Genomic DNA, 23578 nt, shown 5'->3' with positions numbered 1-23578 from the left:
CGACAGTCATATGTATGGAACACAAGAGATACAATTTATTCAAACGGTGTGTGTGTATGTGCATGTGTATGTGTGATTTCTATACATATACATACATATGGCGGAAAACACAGACAAGACTGAAAAAGCAGTTTCTGCTCTTGCACTCCTCTTTAAAAGAAACTGCTGTATTTTAAGCCAAAACAACTGCTGTGTTTGATAGAATAATATGTCTATATGCTGCCATAGCAGATTCATAGCACATTAAGCCCCCGAACTATTTTTAATTTGTCCGTTTTAACCTGGAAACCCCCGTTTACAGATGTCGCGCAACCGCTTTTGTTATTTTGTAATTAATTATATTTATTAATCAAAGTGTCATTTTTAGCTTACAATCATTAATTGATGTCTAATATTTCGTTAGAAAAAAAAAAAAAAAAACGACAAAAAATTATTCATTCCCATATATTAAACTTTTAAACCAATGACGTCACAATGAAAAAAAAAAAAGGTGTCTGTAAAAAAGTCACTGATATCTACCTCATAACTGTCTCTTGATTGTATTTTTTTTTTTTGGTACTGTCGCATTGTCGCATATGTTACATGATAAATAACGGATCCAAGCAAAGAAAAATTGGGAAAAAAAAACGTTTAAAAGGGTAAATATATGGAAAAGAACATCTCGACCACTCCTTGATTTCTGCGATTTCTGCATCGCGACCCCTGTTATATTACCATGTTTCACCCATAAAATCTCCCAAAAATCCGACTGTGGCCATTCACAGCTGTGTCTTGACACTCGGTGATACATGCTACATGGAGTTCTTGGATCGAAAAGAGGTAAGTACGCGATAATATTTCGTTAAAATCATAGCGCCTTTAATTATGCTCTCACGTGCTCTCACCTCCAGTTAGAATTTTGCTGTTTAAAAAAAAATTCCGAAGTTCCGTTTTGAGACCCTCAATTTGGCCAAATTTCAAAATTGTCCTTTATCCTCAATTTTCTGGGGGTAGAAAATTTTTGAACAGGAGGGCATTTAAAAAAATAAAATAAAATAAGCCCCTAAACCTTAACCCGATGTGAAAGAGCAGAATTAAAGATGCCATGACTTTAACGAGATATTATCACGTACTTACCTTGTTTCGATCCAAAAACTCCATGTAATATCTATCACTGAGTGTCAAGAAACAGCTGTGAATGGCCACAGCTGGATTTTTAGGGGATTTTATGGGTGAAACACGGTACTATAACAATGGCCGCGATGCAGAAATTGCAGACATCGAGGAGTGGTCGAGATGTTCTTTTTTTTTTTATTTCAATTTTTCTTTGTTTGGATCGATTATTTTTCATCTAAATTAACGGGGACAATGTGACAGTAACAAAAAAAATACAATCAAGCAATAGTTATGAGGTAGATATCGGTTACCTATTTACAGACACAATGTTTTTTCATTGTGACATTGTTTAAAGGTTTAAAATATGCGAGTAACTAATTTTATAAAGTCGTTTTTTTTTTTTTTACTAAATGTTAGACATCAATTAATGATTCTAAGCAAAAAAATGATAGACATTTCGAATAATATAATTAATTACCTTCGTTTTATGGCTGGGTTGAAACACAAGCAGTTCCGTGACGTCTGTAAACGGGGGTTTCCAGGGTAAAACGGACAAATTAAAAATAGTTCGGGGGCTTAATGCGCCATTAATCTGCTATGGTAGCATATAGATATATTGTTCTATCAAACACAGCAGTTGTTTTGGCTTAAAATACAGATGTTTCTTTCAAACAGGAGTGCAAGAGCAGAAAGTGCTTTTTCGGTCTTGTCTGTGTTTTCCGCCACATACTGTATTATATATATATATATATATACATATATATATATATATATATATATATATATATATATATATATATATATATATATATATATATATATATATATATATATATACACACACACACACCTGTTTATGTATATACGTATATTTGTATATATATATTAAATTTGCTCCGGAGTGGCTTTTGTTGTGGAGTGGCTTTCGTCTCATGACCACATTAAATTTGACAAAAATGCTAAATCTAGATCTGAATAAGAACCAGATACATTCGAACCATTTAAGATACCGAACCTAACCATTAATATCTGTAATAGTGTGACCACCTGTCCGGTTTTAGGACGGACACTCAGGCTTTTCAGTGATGTGTCTGGCACAATCCATGAGTCGGACGCTATTTTTCCGGCTTTTAAAAAAAATGGACCACGGTTCAGTTTACGTGACGCAACTCAGTCCCACGGTTTTCTGTGATTGGCCAAGAGTGGCTTAAGTTAAAATTTCCTATTTCATTTGTTCAATAAAATGTAAACAAAGCTTCACATATGGCTATCTGATGTCATCATTTCCTTGGATTGAATTGTTTGACAGCAATACACAACGTCATGTGTGGAGGAAAAAATGGAACAGCTCACCAACATCAACACCTCATCCCCACCGTGAAGCATGGTGGAGGGAGCATCGTGATTTGGGGCCTGGACAACTATCAATCATTAATAGAAGAATGAATTCAAAATTTATAATAATAAAATATTAAATGTGATGGTTCAATTACTTATTTTTCCCCTTTCTGTCATTGTTTGCATACTATCCTCATTAAAATATGAAAACCTATAAATGTTTGGGTGGTTTTAGTTAGAGCAGAAACTGTTTTTTCATGTGTGTGATTTTGACAAAGATCAGATCACATTCGATGGGGATTTTATGCAGAAATGTGAGAAATTCCAAAAGGTTCAGATACTTTTTCATACCACTGTATATCGGCCTCCAATATCGGCTTACAAAATTGGCTGTTTTTCTTTTCTTTATTTTAATAATCCTCGGCCTTGGAAATCCTACATCGGTCGACCTCTACTTTGAACGCAACTAAGTTGGGAACAATGAGTGAAGCACCACTAGGGGTCTATCTGTGTATATGGCAGACTCAAAATGACATAGAATTAAAATTTTAAATAAAAATGGTAAAGAAATTAGCAAAAAGGAATCTTCATCGTTCCAGTGGTATGAAAAAGTATCTAAACTTGTTGGAACTAAAACGAATGACTAGGCATGTACCGGTATAAAAGTTTGACGGTATGATAACCTTAAGCAAAAATACCACGGTTTTACATTATTTCAATTATAGCACTAAAATGTGTTATGTTGAGATATAACGTATGGGTTAAAGAACCTATAGACTAAACCCACAGCCACAGTTCAATTTGCTCAACATTAGAACAAGAACCCTTGGTAATACAGAACTAAAATATATAATCAAATTGATTCTATGTAAAACATATACCACTGCTGCTATTAATATTAATTAGTTGAATATTAATGGAGAGCGAGAGTAAGAGACAGTATCATTGTTTACACATTATACACACACACCCTCTCTCAACACAGAAATTCGCCAGAGAGAAAAAAAGACTACATGCTGTATTATGAAAATGTTATTTTGAACAAATGTTTAAAATGGCGGAATACTTTACATTAGTAGGCTAATGGTAGAGAGGAAATTAGTTAGCTATCTTGGCATGCTAACTAGCCACGTCATCTGCATCGTTAACAAGATTACGTTATAGTACGTATTTGTTTTACCATTGCTAGACACACTAAACGCTGGAGTGAACTCTCGTAGATGGTGGGAAATGTTTATGACAGCATTTACTTACATTAAATTTTGTATAAAGTGACGGATAATGGTCACGTTAATGTGAAATCATGTTGCTGTCCTCGCTCCTCTAAGCCGCGGCTGTCTGTTTCTTCTCGGTAGCCGAAGTACTCCAATACTAGCGACTTTGTCTTTTTTGACGGGGGAGGGGTGAGCGCTGCTGCTCCAAGCCACGGATTTCTCGTTGCATTTTTAGGACATAAAAATTAGCTTATACCGTACCACAGTATGACGAAAAATTTAGTGGTTTTGAAACCGTGACATTTTCATACCACGGTAAACCTTGAAAATGGTAACCGGCACATGCCTACAAATGACTTCATATAAAAACAAGAAAAGACTAAGCCTTGTGTTTTATTGGAGGACATACAATGTTAGCTGCCAACGGGGAGTGCATAAGAAAACACACTGTTTTGGCTGGTACACCGATATAAATCATTATTATTTTTTTAGGAGCTAAAAAGTAACAAAATAATCCAGAAATGCAATAGCATTGCTTAAATAAAACAAAAATATATACATTTTATCCTCTGCAACACTCCCGGACAAAGAGTAGAAGGAAGTACTGCAAACAGAACAGTACTGTAACATGTTTGGAACTTTCGGTCAAAAAAAAAAAATAAAATAATAATAATAATAATTATAAAAAATTTAAAAAATCAGTATCTGAACTTAACCGTCTCAAAATCAGTTGACTTGGACATAAAAATACATGATCGGGACATCCCTATCTAAAACGAAACTTTGCCTTTCGTCAGCGCATGACAATAGGGCCCGGTGTGTCTTAACCCTGCCGACTTACTCACTGAATCCCTGGGTTTTTATCGAACCCAGGTTAAGAACCACTGACCTAGGGGCTTCATTGCGACTAATAAGTCATTCTGGAGATAAATGTACTGCACAGTCACATGCCACAGGTTTTCCAAGAGGATGTTGAAGGTGCACCTAAAAAAAAAATAGATGGACTGAACTACTCACCCCGCCTATGGCTGACATTAACGTTTTAAAAATGACACACTGTTGGACAATATCTCATCATCAAAGCATGAGTGTATTTTGAACTTGGCATGGTACCTAATAATCACGTCAAAGATCTCAAAGATGAATGAAGAGGAGATGTGATAAAACAAGGATACACAATGCAGCTGCTAAAGCGAGCATTTTACCACTATACTTCTACTGTGTCCCTTTAATTACACCACTAGGAATAGATGCAGCGTATCACTGCAAAGCACCAGCTGCCAGAGTCAGAAGTGGCTTCTAGTGGTCGTCTCTCTATAGCGTCTCCAATACACACAAGCCAGAGAGGTTTCTGACATAATAGTTCCCAGCCAAAGTGTTGGGATTTCCAGGCAATGTTTGACTCGTGTCTTTGTCTAGCATAACCTTTAGTTTTTGTTTTGTTTTATTCCCCTAACATTTTTTTAGCTCATTCGGTGAGAGCAGTACTTCACTGACTGGAAAAATAGCTGAGTCACAAAGTTCACTTTTAGTTAAAGTTGTTTTGGCCTTATGGGATACACATTAAAAAAGCTAAAATTAAAAAAGTTCTGAACTTCTCAGAGACTTAATTTCTTGCATATATGATAACCCTAAATAATAAACTGTGGGGAAAAAATGAGAGGGGGGAGCATGATCTTTTTTCATGGGGGCACATTTATTTAAACTAGGGCTGTCAAGCGATTAAAAATTTTAATCGAGTTAATCACAGCTTAAAAATTAATTAATCGTAATTAATTGGAATTCAAACCATCTCTAAGATATGCCATATTTTCTGTAAATTATTGTTGCAATGAAAAAAATTAAGACACAAGACAGATATACACATTCAACATACGTAAGTACTGTATTTGTTTATTAAAACAATAAATCCACAAGATGGCATTTAACATTATTAACATTCTTTCTGTTAAAGGGATCCACGGATAGAAAGACTTGCAGTTCTCAAAAGATTCATGTGAGTACAAGTTATAGTCATTTGATATTAAAACCCCACTTAATGTTTTCGTTTTAATAAAATTTGAAAAAGTTTCAATCAAAAAATAAACTAGTAGCTTGCCGTTGTTGACGTCGCCGAGCGGTGACGTCACATGGGCTCCCTGCCGTTCTTCCACTGTGTCTTTTGCTAAGTAAGGTAGTGATTGAAATACACCTCAAGGTGTCAATGACGAGTTTTGAATTACTTAGAAATCAAGCCAATGAGTGTGTTTTGTCCCTCGACTGACGCCGTAGCTCCCTGTTTACTTGTCCATGCGCTGTACTTGACGGTCACTTGAGTGCTGGCTTCACAACGTACGAGACCTCTGATAGTTTGTATATTGTGACTAAATATTGCCATCCAGTGTATTTGTTGAGCTAAACGAGAGCTAAACGAAATGTTTGAATAGAGTTTGACCAAAGTCTGAGTAAGTCTTATGTGTATTTTGCATAGCTATTTTGAATGAGAATGAACATGATTTTTTTGAGAGATAGGAATATTATTTTTGTTGTGCTTTCACTAAATGATACTTATGTTTGTTGTGAAGGAGTTGCCGTAGCTTATGCCAATAAACGGCGTGATGACTGTGTCTACTCACCTTTCTCTGCCTCTTAGCTCTCAATTTGCAAAAAACGGTGTCATTGTAATCTGTTTGAGGCAATGCATGAGTGGGTCATTCCGCGCATGCATTAAATGCGTCAAATATTTTAAGGTGATTAATTTAAAAAATTGTTTACCGCCCGTTAACGCGATAAATTTGACAGCACTAATTTAAACCTTTTTTATTTATTTTATTTTATTGAATAATTATACACAAACAAACAAGGGCTTTAACCCTAACCTTAAAGACCAAATGTGAAGTAATTTCATAACATGGCAAATAGGGTCACAATTAAAGTAATTGAACATTGTCCAACAAATAAAGCATGAAAAAAAATATGTTGTATATTTGACAAAACAGTCACGTTTCCGAAGTTCGAGCCTGAAAGGGGACGAACCCGGAAGTGATACGTCACACCGAGAACAGCGATGGCAGCGCACCATACGGCCGCCATACAAAGCCCTTCAAACAATGATTCAAACAGCGATATAAGCGATAGATCGAGCGCAAGGGAAGAGATCCAAGTTTTTGAAGAGTTGGACGAAGAAGAGGAGGTTGGAATTTTATGTTGGACCTAACATGTATTAGCCAGACGCTAATCAGGATGCAAACAATGTGCCTAGACTACCTGACATGGAATGGAGACAAGACCCATCGAGATTACAAGATTGGTAAGATATAGGCTGTTATTATTTTCATGATTTGAAGATGCAGGCATTTGCACATAATTTTATGTTTTTGTTTATCTGATGACATTGTTTAAACAAAATAATAATCAGACTTCATGTTCATTTTAGCAGATCCGGCAGCTCTCGTGCATATAAAATGATAACAATATAAAAACGTTGGGAGGAAAGAAGGAGATGATGGCTTTCTCCACTTTATTGTGGCAACAATAAAACAAAATAATAGCGGACTGCTGCCACATTCGACCGCAAAGTTTTGCTTCTCGCTCATCTCCCCCTCGCCTCCTACTACTCACAGCTCTCCAGTCCCAGCGTCTCTCAAACGGATCGTGCATAGTGCCTTGTTATGAGTTTTTTGTTGTCAAAGGTATCGAACACACGACGTGCTGACAACTTTGTTTCTTTATTAACACATGGAGCTAACAGTACGAACACAGCTTGAGCTCTCGGCAGGCTGTGCGGAGCGATAGATGGAGCCTGTGCCTCTTTATCACACTCCCGCGTCACGTGACCAAAAAAAGAGTAACGTTGCGTGCACTTCAGGGTGCCTCGAAAAACATTATATCAGAATATTACACACAGTTAGGGCATTACAGTATAAAATAAAATAATAATATGCATAAATTCATTTACACAACAAATCCCAAGAATTACATGTAGTTTATGAAAATTAACGTCATATGAAAGAGTCGGAGATTTGTTGGTGCACTGAGAAGCTGGACCAACAAATCACACTCCTGACATTTAAAAAAAAAAAAAAAAAAAAAAAAACTTGAAATTTGCGGCATCTTGGGAGCAAGTAGCCAGGATCAGACGGTATTTCAACATGCCAAAAAGACTGTTGCATTTACTGTCTTTTTTTTAAAAGAAGGAAGATGGTTCAAAACAAGTCAGAAAAGCACATAGAAAAGAAAGAAAAAAAGTAAAGTCCAACAGCATGGCAAGTGGGCATTTGCGTTTTGTTTTCAGCACCATTTTCTGCATAATGTATTGTCAGTAAACTGTGTGCGGGCCCGTGAAGGGGCCATCGGACAGCAGAATGGTGACGTAGCGGGAAGTGAGGAGAAGAGTGCGGCGTGAGAGCGAAGTTGGCGGTCGCATGTTGCAGCAGTCCGCTGTTATTTTTGTTATTTATTATTTAATTGTTGACACAATAAAGTGAAGGAAGCCATCATTCACTCCTCTCCTTTCTATTTCCCTATTCGGGCTATTACAATATGTTCCGGGACCTGTCCACATGCCGTCATCCCTGCGCTGTCATATGTACTTTGCGTTCCGGCACCTTATGATTTACAAATTAAGCACTGTTCCACAACAGTTGGCAGCTCCCCTTTGATAAAGTCATCAGTCATCTATCCAAAAATCACACTTACTTTTTTGCAAATCCTTGATTATAAGCAGACCGGTTGAGGAAGCAGGCATCTTCGAAGTCTTTATAGCAGAGAACACGACTCGATGATGGCGTGAAATTCATTCGCTTAGTGCGAACAAAAGATGTCCATTTGCGTGCCCTGCTATCCTTCAGCCACTCATACAACTTTTCTTTAGATTTAGAACAATACATCGCCACACACCGCAATGGCATCTTACCGAGAAGCAATGCAACAATACTGTGTGTATGGCGGACTTCTCTCGCAGTTCTCGGTGTGACGTCATTTCCGAAGATTTCCAAAGATTGTCGAAGAAAAGCATTGTCGTTGTCAAGGGCGTTGCTATGGGTTAAACAAAGAATCTGGAAGGGTTGCGTTAAAAAAAATAACGAAAATATGCTTATAATTGTTTAGCCATTGATATTATTCAAAAACATGGTTGGCCAACCTTACTTCACATTTGGTCTTTAATCTAATTGTAACATGTATTTGTTATATGTTTTGATGCATTTTTATGCATTATAAAAGCTTTGCCTGAATTTTGGGGGGCTTAGATCAAAATAGGGCATTTACATGGAAAGTGCATATATACTAGAGCTGGGAATCTTTGGGCACCTAACGATTCGATTACGATTACAATTCAGAGGCTCCGATTTGATTATAAAACGATTATTGATGCACCCCCCCTCCTTTTTTTTTTTTTTTTTTTTTTAAACGTTTTGTACATTAGTTCCAAAATTGTTCAAAAATCTAAACCAAACCAAACTACTATTTCAGTATCAAGTTAATATATAACAGTAAACAAATATACAAAAATAACAGTAAATACAAAAAACTCCAGTCCCCATTCTGTATCAGCAGCTTTAAACTACATTCAATTATTTTAATGTTGTGAATCAACTGTTACAGTTGTTAAAATTGCTCCCGTTATTCCATAATTTCCCTTCTGTCTACTTTTGTCAAAGTTTTAAAACTATTTCATCATTTAAAGATAGATTCAAGACAAGATTCTGCCGATTTAGGAGTATTTTAGATAAAAAGTTAATTAGGTTCGCTACAACAGAGCCTTCTAGAGAGGTCATCTGTTTTAAGATGGCGGCTGTTTACTTACGCCGGAAAGTCTGTCATTTCGCATCTCTGTTCAATAATACATGTTCTACCACTGACGTCGGCTCTCATTTTGCATCTAGTTCTACATATATATGATATCTACTGTAGCCGTATGTTTATAGCAACTAGCAACTGGGCGTTGTTTGTAGCGGCTGTCGGCTGCAGTCAGGTATGATTGTTTTTTTATCTAGCGGCATGAGTTGAACATGATATGTACTCTCGGTCCGTTCCTCATTGCGCCCCAAAGACGGCGCTGACTGTGTTTTACTTCCGCTTTACCTGGTAAAATTCAATAATCGGAATTTGGATATATGTGAATCGTTCTCGAATCTTCCACGGCCGAATCGTGAATAATCTAAGAATCGGAAATTTTGCACACCTCTAGTATCTACTCACAAAATTTTCAAGTTACGAAACTACTTCCAAAACTTGGCATTTGCGCTGCCAAAGAGCGAAGTGTTAGCCAAGCTGTAGCAATACATGCCAACTTATCTTGAGGGGCAGGAGAGGGGGAAATTGCGGCACATGTCAGGGCAGAGGAGGAGGTATGGCAAAGAGGTGGAGGTAGGGACGACCAAACATTTGAGCAGCCCCCACCAGCAGACATTAAACACTCGACAACTTCTCAAACATAGGTGAATGGTTCAGGAAACCACTCCGACAGGGTGTTTTTAAACAGGGAATGCCCATATAGCATGATTAAAAGCTCTTGAAAGTAAATTTACGTGTGACCCACCACCCTTTAAATTAATCAACTTATCATCCACACACATTGTTTCAGCTACATTGGCCCATGTTCTCTCTTTTTCTCTATTATCCCTATAAAAATGGCGTGTGAAGTCAAAAATATCTATATGGTTTTGGATGTTGAAAAGTCACTTTTATGTCACCCATGTTGACTGACTTGTGAAATCAATCAATCAATCAATCAATCAATCAATCAATCAATCAATCAATCAATCAATCAATCAATCAATCAATCAATCAATCAATCAATCAATCAATCAATCAATCAATCAATCAATCAATCAAATTAATTTTTATAGCACATTTAAAAGATCCATGAGGGAAGCCAAAGTGCTGTACATGAACCCAGCAAAATACGTTCAGAGAAATGAACGCACAAACACAAAAGTATGTAGGTACAAAAAACAGGAAAAGTCATTTCACATGGTGGAATTTAGCCTTTAGTTTTTGCAAAATTATAAAAATAAAGATATTGATTTGGCGAAGCAATTAGCCGTATTGAAAAACAAAGTATCGAAAGAAAAATGGAAGTGTAGGAGTAGAAAGATGGGCACGCAAAGATATACCAATTTTGAAGGCTAAATGAACAGGTCAGATACAATAAAAATACAGATTTTGATGATACAAGAATAGGAATACTAGATCTATGCAAATATGAGCAGGCAGCTGCATCAAAGTCGAACACTAGCAAATACTGTACCTTTTCATTATATTTATCAGAGATGTCCCGATCGATCGGGTCCGATCACGTCATTTTCAAAGTATCGGAATCGGCAAAAAAATATCGGCCATGCCTTTTTTTTAATATATATATATTTTAATTAAATCGTTTTCTAATTGTATTTAACGTTACAGACATAATATGTTACACTCATCTGGAGTTTTAAGTTTCGGCTTAGCGTAGGGTTATCATAAATATCCCGAAAACGGCGGCATTTCCTTGATTGATAAATGGGTCACGTTTTAGCATTTGAAGCTATTAATATTTGCGGTTTGCGACCTTTTCTCTCGTTGATGCACTCAATCTGTTGTGACGTCGTTATACCCACAATAAGAGATAATAATCAGCTTTGATGGAATAGAGTGAACTTTGGCAGCCTTTGGAACCGTCCCTCACTTGATTAAAACCTTGTAAACTCTCTCCCTATGATTAGAAACGTCATGGGAAGCAAGGTGGAAATTATTCATTGTCTTTACACCTTAACTTATTTCCCAAAGAACAGATGGTATATCCATTGTTAGCATGACTCACAGTATGGTTTTACTTCCCACCATGGTTCCACTTTCCCATCATGCCTTGAGGGCATGCTGCAGTATCTGAACTGAAAGCTCAACAAATACACTAGATGGCAGTATTTAGTCACAATACACAAAGTCCCAAGTCTTTCTATCCGTGGATCCCTCTCACAGAAAGAATGTTAATAATGTAAATGCCATCTTGAGGATTTATTGTCATAATAAACAAATACAGTACTTATGTACTGTATGTTGAATGTATATATTCGCCCGAGTTTTATTCATTTTTTTCTTAATGCATTGCCAAAATGTATATGATCGGGAAAAATTATCGGGAATGATCGGAATTGAATCGGGAGCCAAAAAAAGCAATCGGATCGGGAAATATCGGGATCGGCAGATACTCAAACTAAAACGATCGGGATCGGATCGGGAGCAAAAAAACATGATGGGAACAACCCTAATATTTAGCTTCCAAACTCCAAAGTGACATGTCATTCCATCATGGAAAAAAAAGTATGATTTTGGGTGTATCTTACCACTGGGATTGAATTGCATGCAGGATATTGGTTTGTCATGAGCAGGAAAATGAGCCACCAATCCCTGTCCTTCTGAATCCTCGCTCACCAAGACCTACACCAAGCACACACAAGTCTTACTTATGTTTTTCAGATGATAAAGTAAAATTCAGATATATTTATGGTATGTATATTATTACACATAATACTACTAAAACCACTACTATTACAGTAATGATAATAATAACAACAATAATCATACAGTTTTCATGCAATATGATCAAAAATGAGTCTTCCAAAAAGGCTTTCACAGTTACCAAAAGCAAAAGAAAAATGGACAGACCTGTCCTTCACCAACACTATCTGTGTCAATGATCGTGACCACCCCAGCATTATGGAGGCTACGACGACTTATGTCATGAGGGGGGCCTTCTTCATCTGAAGTACTTGCTGGCAGGTTTCCAGTCAATTGGGTCACAACCTTTCCAACCATGGTTAGACCTGTCTTTAGAGTCTAAAGGGAGAAACCATAAACAATAATGTGTTTGCATCTAAGTTTATTTCGTAAGCGTAATATAACTTTTAAAGTAGGCACTTACAATACAAAAGCAAAGACTAGCCCTTTATTGTCATTATACAGTTGTACAATGAAACAGTGGAGCATCTCCCTTTACAGTGCAGGATAAGTTAAAATCTGAAAAGTGACTTGCAAGTATAAAAGTATAAAATTTAAATGAATATAAATATAAAATGTGTATGTTCAGGCAGTGCAAACAATCCAAGTGAAGTAGCAGCAGTTTGGCAGTGAAGGAATTGAATATTACACGTTAATATTGCACATGAGTAAGTATTGCACATAGAATATTGCATGTAAATGAATGTTGGACATTGTGTGATGTGGTGTTACATATGGCAGTTCAGGGTGGAGATGGCTTTAGAAAAGAAACGGTTCCTCAGACGTCTTGCTTTTAAACACCTATAGCGTTTCCCAGAGGGGAGCAGTTCAAACAGTTGGAAACCAGGATGTGAGCTGTCCTTGAAGATATTTAGAGCTCTGCTGAGGCACCGGCCAATGATCCTCTGTGTGACTTGACTGTCCTCTGAAGCCTCTCCCTGTCCGCGGCAGTGGAGCTCCTGTATCAGGTGAAAATACAGTATGTCAGCAGGTGCTCAACGGATGAGTGGTAGAAAGCCAGAAGCAGCTTCGTATCCAGCCAGTTCTTCCTGAGGACTCGCAGGAAGTACAGACGCTGCTGAACCTTCTTTATGATAACTGTTATGTTTGCTGTCCATGAAAGGTCATCTGAGATCTGGACTCCCAGGAACCTGATGGTGTGGACGCCTCTTCACAAACTCGCCGTTGATGAACAGGGGCGGCGGATCGGTTCTGTTCATCCTGAAGTCCATGATGACCTCTTTGGTTTTGGTGGTTCAGGGCCAGGTTGTTGTCTCAGCACCAGGCTGAGAGTTTGTAGACTTCCTCTCTGTAGGCTGCCTCATCTCCCTGTGAGATGAGTACAACCACTGTGGTGTCATCAGCAAACTTGACGATGGAGTTGGTCCTGTGGATTTGGATTGGACTGCAGTCATAGGTATAGAGGCAGTACAGGAGGGGGGTCAGCACACAGCCCTGTGGTGTGCCGGTGCTCAGTATGCAGGTGGAAGAATGGTTGGGACAAGTCTCACAGTCTGGGGTCTGTTGGACAAGAAATCCTTAAACCAGAGGCATGTTGGCAGGATGTCCAGCTTTGTGATGAGCCCAGGATGTCCAGCTTTGTGTTGAGCATGTCCGGGATGATAGTGATGAATGCAGAACTCTAATCCACAAAGAGCATCCTGGCATAGCTCTGCTGATGTTTCAGGTGGCAAAAGTGACAAAAGTAAAGAAATACCATCATTATTAAAAAAAAAAAAACAAAAAAAAACAAAGGCTTTGTCATTGTAAGGTTTACCTTAGCTAGCATTCAAAATGACCTTTACAGCTTAAATAAAATATGTCATATAAAGAAAACTGCCTACTATTCCTAATGATGATAATAGCAATATTATAATTTATAAATGGTCGAAAACACACACAACGCTGAAAAAGCAATTTCTATAGTGCAACTGACTTTAAACAAACTACTGTATTTTAAGACAAAGGAATTGTTTTGTTTGAAAGAACAATATGTCTAGATGCTGTCATAGCAGTCTCATCGCGCGATATGCATCCGGACTATTTTTAGTTTGTCCGTTAAAACTCCCGTTTACGGACACATCGCTACAGCTTTTGTTTCAACCCAGCCATGAATAGAAGGTAAGTAATTAGCTTAGAACCATTAATTGATGTCTGTTATTTAGTTTGAAAAAGAAAAACGACTTTATAAAGTTATACACTCGTGTGTTTTTAACTTTTAAACAAATCACATCACAATAACAAAATTGTGTCTGTAATAGGTCACGAATATGTAGCTCATAACTATCGCTTTTTTCTTTGTTAGTCGCATTTTCCCGATATTTTAGATGATAAGTAATCGATCCAAACAATTGAAATAAAAAAAAACTTTTAAAAGAGATTTGAATATTTGAAAAACAAAATCTCGACGACTCGTTTTGTCCGCGATTTTCGTCTCGCACTACATGCGAAAATAACGGTTTTTAAGATATAAAAGCCACACAAAGCCCAGTTGTGCCCATTCACAGCTGTGTCTTTAAACTTGGTGATACAAGGTAAGTACGCAGTAACATCTAATTAAAATCGTGTTTGATCGAGCAACAAGTTACCGGAAATGTAGCGTGAGTCAGAAAAAACACATACATTGCAGTCGAACGCGAGCGGGAGAAGTACTGACATAGCAGGCTAACGTACTAGCATCCTATTCATCATTCATCTTTTCGACCTGTGTTGCCGTTTATATTGCTTATTATGGGATGATATTGATGTATTAGATACATTAGATGCTTAAATTATAAAGCTTAGGTCCTAGGCTTTGAGACTAAACACAGTTTAGACAGTAGATAGATAGCTTTTGCATCATGATTTTTTCATATTCATATAATGAATTGCGTTTGACATGTAATTTGCCTATTTCATTTCAAGCTCTACTGACACACCACAATAATGACTTCATGTCCTCTGATTGTTTGACTTTATTTGCTTTATTTGTAATGCTTTGTCGGCCCCTAGTGCCGATTAACTAGTTTGTTAGGTTCCAGCTCATTCTACATACGTTATCACATGACTACTCGATCTCATAGCAAAAAAGGAATGCTAAAAGACTTAAGGCAGCCATTGCTTGCTATTTCATCTCGCTGTTTGTACCTTGATAAAGCATCGCTTGTAAGTTATATTCTTTTTTGGTCTCATATACATGACCACTGAGTAACACATTGTGTTGTGTATTTTTTGTTTGTTTACATTTATAGTTAAATCTGTTTCAGTCAAATTATTATAGCATTGCTGTGAGCGGGAATGATCTATTAGAATACATGTTATCTTTTGTACAATGAATAATTTTCTGTAATATGAAGTAGGAAAAAAACCTATGAAAACCTTTTTGTAAAATGAATTTTTCGTGTACGCAAGCTTCCGTATCTCGAGGCACCATTGTAATAAATAATACAAGACTAATACTGTATATATCACGAAGGGAGCAAATACATAGTCATATTCATGTAATTTCATAGTCATATCAGTTATTTTTTGGAGTTCATTTCTATTTTCTGTTTCAGTTGTTTTTGTTGTTAACTGTCTTGATCAGAGTTTTACGTCTGACTGTACTGCACCATCATTCATACTGTGCATGGAAAATCACATGCTTTTGATATCAGCGCGATAAAAATGTAGATTTGTGATTTGTTTGATCAAATTCACCCACTAACTCGAAGATTAAGAAAATGAGAAGAGACAGGGTGCGTCCCTGAAACTTTTGCTTGCGCCCCTGAAATTTTAATTTAGGGGCCACTGTGTTTTTAGTAAAAAATGTTAGTCTGGAGCCCTGGTGTTCCTTTACAGCAGAAGACCGGCTACATGCTGTATGCATCAGGAAAAAAATATTCACTCAATGTGTGGTTAAAATGTGTACAGCCAACAGGATGCAAGTGTGCCTATGTTCCTCTGAGTCTGTTTAAGACCCAGCCAGGGTGTCTGGCTCAAAAACACCTCGGTGGATTGATGAAAGGATAGGATAGTGCTACTTAAGTGGGGTCTATCTTGCCGAGCCGAGTACACTGTGTTTGCGTAATGGAGTCCAACGCGTGAGACTGTACACAAGCTCCAAAGAGGGCTCTGGAGAGTCTAATCAGGCATTCAGGCAGCCCTGTCAATACAATGTGGCGCCAAGCATTTTTTTTAAGGTCTGAGCAGCACCCCTTGTCTCTTATCAATCTACCCGCCACACTAAATGTTTGTTGTTTTTTTGTGCGCACGCATTTGCATGTGTCTGTATGCACGTGTAAATTGCAAAAAAGAACCATCAATTATTAAATGACATTTGAGATCCTGATTGATCAACACTAATGTGTTTCCTAATCACTGCAGTTGTGGAATTCTAATAGGGTACCTAAACAAAGCCATTGATCAAGCAAGAGGATAGAAACACAGCTTGACTAATGGCTTACAAAAGCATTTTTTTTTTTTTTTTTTTTTTTTTAAGGCCGTTTCAAACTAGCGCCAGCCTCGTGTGACGGGTCCAGCGGCAACCAATTCATTGTGTATTGTAATGTCCGTAACTTAGCGCGGCCCCCTTAAGAGACGATCGGACTGGGGAGCTGTGACGCAAGGGGAAGCGAGTAGGAAGAATGGGAGAATGAGCGAGATAGCGAGAGATAGCGGTCGCATGTCGCGGCAGCCCGCTGTTATTTTGTTATTATTTTTCTTTATTATTGTTACCACAATAAAGTGGGTAAGCCAATACAGACTCCTCTCCTTCTTCCCCATATCCGGGGCATTACAGTAGTCTGGATCAGACTTTTCGGCGAAAGTGAGCGGTAGACGGCCGTCTTGGACAGAAGACCAAGTTTGAATGAATTTGCACCAAGAGACGTGGCCCAAAATAGAGCCTGAGCGTAACTGTGATCAGCTACGCATTATACGTACATGTACCGTTGCTGAGAGCTACGACATTTGCCTGGCTAATGAAATATTTCAAATATATCTTTGTTATGGTTCTTCTTGAGAAAAATAACAAAACATGATTTTTTTTTTTTTTTTTTTGCCGTGGCACGACATTGTGAGGCTGTCCGACTTCGATGCAGCCCACTACCAGTTTCAAAAAGTCCTAGGGGTAACCCTGTACTGTATGAATATTAAACTCAAACCAAACCCTAAAATATCATTATCTCATCAGAACTATGTGGGGGTGGGGGGGTTGGGCTGGTGTGAGGTTATTTATTGAAAACACAAATATTTTATATAAAGCATTATCCATCCCTCATTCAAATAAATTAATTCATTATGTACTGGTAGAATGTGGCTTCCTGCTTGTTTGGGGGGGGGGGGGGGGGGGGGTTGAATACATTTTTTTTAACTGACAGCAATGGGCTTCCACAGTTGTGAAGTCATCTGTCTTACAATAAGATTTATATATAGATAACTGTTTTTGGCAGTAGATGTCATTGATTTTGTTAATATACCTGTGGTTTGACAGTATGTCTGTAAAGTCTGGGTAGATGGTAAAAAACATACTTCTTAAAATGATTGTATAAACTTTTAATGTTGATGAATTCTGTTTTAAACATGAGTCCCATCGTTTTAAGTACGTAATTTCATATGCTTTACAAAATTCAGGTAAACTTGATGAAAATAGTCAGCATTGCTGTCCATTTCAACACAATGACTGATAATGCATTCTCTAATGTGGTTTAAATGAATCATCTTCATAGAATAGAATAGAATAGAATAGAATAGAATAGAATAGAATAGAATAGAATAGAATAGAATAGAAAAGAATAGCTTTTTATTTTCATCAACTACACATTCTCTTTCATCATACCCCAGAATAAGAAGTCAAGGTCTGGTGAAGGAAGGGACCACTCCACATTCACTCACTGTTCTTCCAATCCAGTGAGGAAGTGTGTCATCCCCGACTGCACATTGTGCACAACCTGATTGTGTATCACTGTGCCATCTAGTGGCTAATGATTGTAATACAAAAGTAACGAAATGGATTGCAAAGCACAGCACAATAAATCTTAATACAGTACGAAAGATTAGGGAGCCTTGGAAAATCATAAATTGTTTATTTTAATTCAAGCACTATCAGTGGTATATTTTCTTTGCGTTTAAGATCTTGGAATAGGGACTGTATAGCAGCTGTCAGTCATTTGCTGTCATTTTACACAGTGATAAATCATGGTACTGTTAATATGTGTTTAATACAGAAGTACTTATGCACTTTGGTTTGTCTGTAAGGCGCAGTTTCATTAAGAGGGAAAAAAAATACAAATGGCCTTCTATGAACACAAGGCAACCAAAAGATATCTTTGCACATATCTCACCATTTAGATGTTTACCTCGTTGCCTATCAGTGTTGTTAGTAATCAGATTGCTTTCTTTCAGTAACGAGCAATCTAACGCGTTCATTTTTCAAAACCAGTAATCTGATTAAAGATCGGTTCCTTAGTGCCCGTGAGTTACTATTTTGTGATTGGCTCATAATGTAAGTAGAACGAAGAATACTGTAATCATATACGAAGTGCATTTCGAATAGAAATGAGGTACAACAAACGGCTTCATTTGATCACTGGAAATACAGCCATTAATTCACATTTTTGTCCAGTAAAGATGGGAAAAATCGCTCCTTGCGTTGCAAACTTTGTGTTGGCTCAAAAAGACTGCTAAAACTCAGCATCCATTTCAGGGAACCACATGGAACTATAGCATAGCGCTATAAAACTCGAAGCACAGCCTACAGGTTAAGAGAGCACTTCTAGAGTTTGTAACCAGCCTTTACGTTAGGCGGAGTTTGTCTTTTGTGGATTGGCAATACATCTTGATGACACACTTCATCATTTGTTCGTTTTCTTCACCATTTACATTGTAAATTCTCACTGAAGATATCAACACTATGAATGGAGATGTGGAATTAAATACTGGGCAAAAAAAAGTGAAATAACTAAAAACAGGTTTTATATTATACTTTCTTCAAAGTATCCACCCTTTGCTCGTATTACTTTTTTGCACACTTTTGTTACGCTGTAAATGAGCTTCAAGATATCTTCACTTCACAGGTACAGTGCTTGCCAAAAGTATTGGCACACCTGCAGTTCTGTCAGATAATGCTCAATTTCTCCCAGAAAATGATTAAAATTACAAATGCTTTGGTAGTAATATCTTCATTCATTTTGCTTGCAATGAAAAAACACAAAATAAATAAATAAATCATAATTTTACAGAAAACAAAAATGAGCCGGACAAAAGTATCGGCACCCTCAGTCTAATACTTGGTAGCAGAACCTTTAGGCAAAATAACTGCAAACACTCGCTTCCGGTATGCATCAATGAGTTTCTTACAATGCTCTGCTGGAATTTTAGAACATTCTTCTTTGGCCAACTGCTCCAGGTCTCTGAGATTTCAACGGTGCCTTCTCCAAACTGCCATTTTCAGCTCTCTGCACGGGTGTTCTATGGGATTCAGGTCTGGACTTATTACTGGCCACTTTAAAGGTCTCCAGCGCTTTCTCTCAAACCATTTTCTAGTGCTTTTTGAAGTGTGTTTTGGGTCATTGTCCTGCTGGAAGACCCATGACCTCTGAGGGAGACCCAGCTTTCTCAGACTGGGACCTACATTATTCAGCAAAATTTGTTGTTAGTCTTCAGACTTCATAATGCCATGCACACGGTCAAGCAGTCCAGTGCCAGAGGCAGCAAAGAAACCCCAAATACCTCCGCTTTTGACTGTGGAGACCATGTTATTTTCTGTGAAGGCCTTGTTTTTTTTCCTGTAAACTCTATGTTGATGTCTTTTCCCAAGAAGCTCTAATTTTGTCTCATCTGACCGGAGAACATTCTTCCAAAAAAATTTTGGCTTTCTCAGGTAAGTTTCGGCAAACTCCAGTCTGGCTTTTTCATGTCTCTGGGTCAGAAGTGGGGTCTTCCTGGGTATCCTACCATAGAGTCCCTTTTCATTCAGACGCCAACGGATAGTACGGGTTGACACTGTTGTACCCTCTGACTGCAGGACAGCTTGAACTTGTTTGGATGTTAGTTGAGGTTCTTTATCCACCATCCACACAATCTTTCGTTTAAATATCTCGTCAATTTCTCTTTTCCGTCCACATCTCGGGAGGTTAGCCACAGTACTGTGGGCTTTACACTTATTAAAAACTAGAGGTGTGCATCGGCACTGCCCTCACGATTTGATTCGATTACGATTCGGAGGGCCACGATTCGATTCAATCCGATTCGATTCGATTCGATTCAGAGGGTCACGATTTGATTCGGTTCGATTCGGCAATGCATCGCGATGCATTAAAGCCTGGGATGCATTAAAATTCTAAAGCAAAGCATATTTTTCGTGAATCATGAGGCAACACAAGCGGTCAGACATTAAACAAATTTTTATTGGCTCTTGTGTCACTCCTGATTGAAGTCAGATTAAAATAGTATACTTTCAGATATATATATATATAAAAAAACAGATCACAGCATTTAATTACTGCTTTCTCTTTTTTTTAAACACAGTAGCAGCTTTTCACACAGTGCAACATCTGAACTCCTGTGCAAAATCAGTAATAACAGTCACTGTATTTTAGTCACAACGACCCATCAATAAAAATATTCAAGTAAATATTAAAGAAAACGACAACGAAAATATTGTAGTGCCGCAGCATCTTTATCACAATAACAATCCAAGGAATTGATTGATATTTGAATGTAAAGTAGCTCCCTCTACAGTTGAGCCTAGATCTTGAGCCCGAACCTGAACCAGACCCGACCGCATTTCGGGCCGGGTCCAAAATGTCAATTTACGTTCAGGTCGGGTCGGATCGGGCTGGACTTCACTCCCGCTAACGTTTTTTAAAATAAACATATATATTTGTATACTAAAAGAATGTATTGATGTTAAACTAAGGAATACTTATTATAAAATAAATAAATTGGATGAAACAGAGAGAAGGCGCTTTTGTAATCACAAACATGAGCCAGTGCGTTGTTTGCGCACATGAACGTCGTGGCCCAGCCCTCCTTTTAATCTTCCCCACCCACTCTTGGCGCTCTCTGCAAGTCTGCAACGCTGCATCCTGGTATTTCCTTTTCGAATTTCAATATAGAGCCGCAAGAGGTGAAAAGCAAACTAAAGACGGTGGGATTGAAAAGGCAAGAATCCATGAGTGGTGTGTGGAAAGGATTTAAATTGATCGTGGAAGATGTTACAGAAAACTGTCGGCCTTGCCGAATGCAACAAATGTGGCGCTTTGCTCTCGTACGAGAGCAGAAAGACTGGCACATTGACGCTGAGCAGGCATTTTAAAAACTGTACTGGCCTATAAGATATTAGTCAAACATCGTTATTATCATTTATTTCAAGGGCTGCACCTCTTCGTGCTAAGCAGGACATCGTGGAGTTCGTGGTGTTCCTTAAAACGTCTTTATTTTGTTTCAGTGCTCCTTAAGGCAGGTTGTTCTTTTGTGTGATCTGATGCGAGTCATTAAAATAAAGAATGTTATTTAAAAGTATTTTAGTTTATTTTTGAATATGCTGCTGTTCCTCTCCTTGTCAGAGAGGCGCGTATAGTGAGCACAATATCCCACACAGAAATATATTTAACAAACCTTTCCAGCGTTATTTCGTTGTGTAAATGCATTTATAATTATAATAAAAATATGTAGACTATTTAAACATCAAGAAAACTTGCATTTTTTTCTGCCAACTCGAAGAAATTGAAATAAATGTCTATTGCATTTTGCCGAGGAATGACGCATGAACTATCCACCTGATAGAACAGACACACAAATATAAACGATATAAATGTTTATTGAATATGCATCTTACAGTCTTGTTTATCTGGGAGAATTTGTTACAAAAGACAGGTTTTAATTTAGCATTATGCACATAGGCATCGTCCCAGTTGTGATCACACAAAACGCAACCACGCATTGCATCCCCGCATTTGCTCCTCCTGCTGAGTCCTCACAAATAAAACTGGCTCGGGCCTACAAATGAAACGTACATTTTCGGGGGGGGGGGGTTCGGGCTCGAGCCTACAAATAAATTATAAAATTTCGGGCTCTCGGCCTTTAATACACGGGGCCGGGTCGGGTCGGGTCGGGTCTGGTCGGGCTGGATTTTTTAGGCCCGAACTAAGCTCTAATCGAGAGAGTAGAGAGATAGGACATAACATAACAATGGCTGAAGCGGAGAAAGTGGGAGCAAGAAAGATTATTGATGCACCTAACACATTAAAAGCAGACATCTGGAGACATTTTGGCTTCTACGAGGTTGGTGGGAAACTTGACCAGAGTTATGCGGTGTGTAAAAAATTAAACATGAGAATAATAATACAAATGGGGAAACCAAATCCATTGCATCACCGGAATTGCGTAGGGAAGATTTTTGAAAGTACTTATATATTTTAAAATGTGCTGAATCGATTCGGCTTGTTGCCCGCATCAAATCGAATCGTCCATGCCCCGCATCGGGATGCATCGCCGCATCGATTATTGTTGACACCCTTATTAAAAACACTACGCACGGTAGAGACAGGAACATTCAAGTCTTTTGAGATGGACTTGTAGCCTTGAGATTGCCCGTGCTTCCTCCCAATTTTGCTCCTCAAGTCCTCAGACAGTTGTTTGATCTTCTTTCTTTTCTCCATGCTCAATGTGGTACACACAAGGACACAGGACAGAGGTTGAGTCAACTTTAATCCATTTTAACTGGCTGCAAGTGTGATTTAGTTATTGCCACCACCTGTTATGTGCCACAGGTAAGTAACAGGTGCTGTTAATTACACAAATTAGAGAAACATCACATGATTTTTCAAAGGGTGCCAATACTTTTGTCCGGCCCATTTTTGGAGTTTTGTGTAAAATGATCATGATTTTTTTTTTCAGTCTCTTTGTGTTTTTTTCATTGCAAGCAATATAAATAAAGATATTACTACCAAAGCATTTGTAATTGGAATCATTTTCTGGGAGAAATTAAGCATTATCTGACAGAATTGCAGGGGTGCCAAAACTTTTGGCCAGCACTGTCTGCCTTATCAGGGTTAATAAGTGGAATTTTTTGCCTTTTCAATGAGGTTAGGACCATCACTTCTATTGCATTGAATGAGGTGTGTCCAAACTTTTGGCCTGTACTGTATATACAGTATATACATTTGACACTGTTTGTGTTCAATCCTCTGTTCAAGCTCAGTTGTGTAAGCTTTTGAAAGATTAGTTTTAAAGAAATTCTAAATATCCATCTTGCCTGCTCACCTGTAGTTTTGGCCAAGGAACACAAAGGGCCATCTCTCAGGTGCTAGTCACATGATCTGTTTGAAAAGTAATTTGGACCCATAATAAAATATTATGGAAGGATTCTTGTTCATTTGTTCATTTTGTTGTTTGTTTTATTGCTTTACAACTTTTATAGACAACATTTTAACAGTTAGGTATTTATTTTAAAGGGGAAGTTCTGAATTTTTTACATTAGGCTTAATATTTGAGTTAGCGGGGTTTAA

General features: G+C 37.8%; 1 protein-coding gene across 9 annotated transcripts in view; it reads right to left on the bottom strand.

The window, feature by feature from the left end:
* Window positions 1-23578, bottom strand: part of bcas3 (BCAS3 microtubule associated cell migration factor) — a 525512-nt gene that overhangs the window by 445784 nt on the left and 56150 nt on the right. For all 9 annotated transcript variants that reach the window (XM_057839609.1, XM_057839610.1, XM_057839618.1 and 6 more), the window contains exons 12-13: window positions 12276-12446; window positions 11954-12047 (exon numbers count right to left, since the gene is read on the bottom strand). In XM_057839609.1, coding sequence (XP_057695592.1) covers window positions 11954-12047; window positions 12276-12446 — 265 coding nt within the window. The remainder of the gene's footprint in view (window positions 1-11953; window positions 12048-12275; window positions 12447-23578) is intronic.

The sequence above is a fragment of the Corythoichthys intestinalis genome, chromosome 6 (genome assembly GCF_030265065.1).
Source record: "Corythoichthys intestinalis isolate RoL2023-P3 chromosome 6, ASM3026506v1, whole genome shotgun sequence".
Lineage (NCBI taxonomy): Eukaryota > Metazoa > Chordata > Actinopteri > Syngnathiformes > Syngnathidae > Corythoichthys > Corythoichthys intestinalis.
The sequence above is the reverse complement of the archived record's forward strand: the minus strand, read 5'-3'. Positions and strand labels throughout refer to the sequence as shown.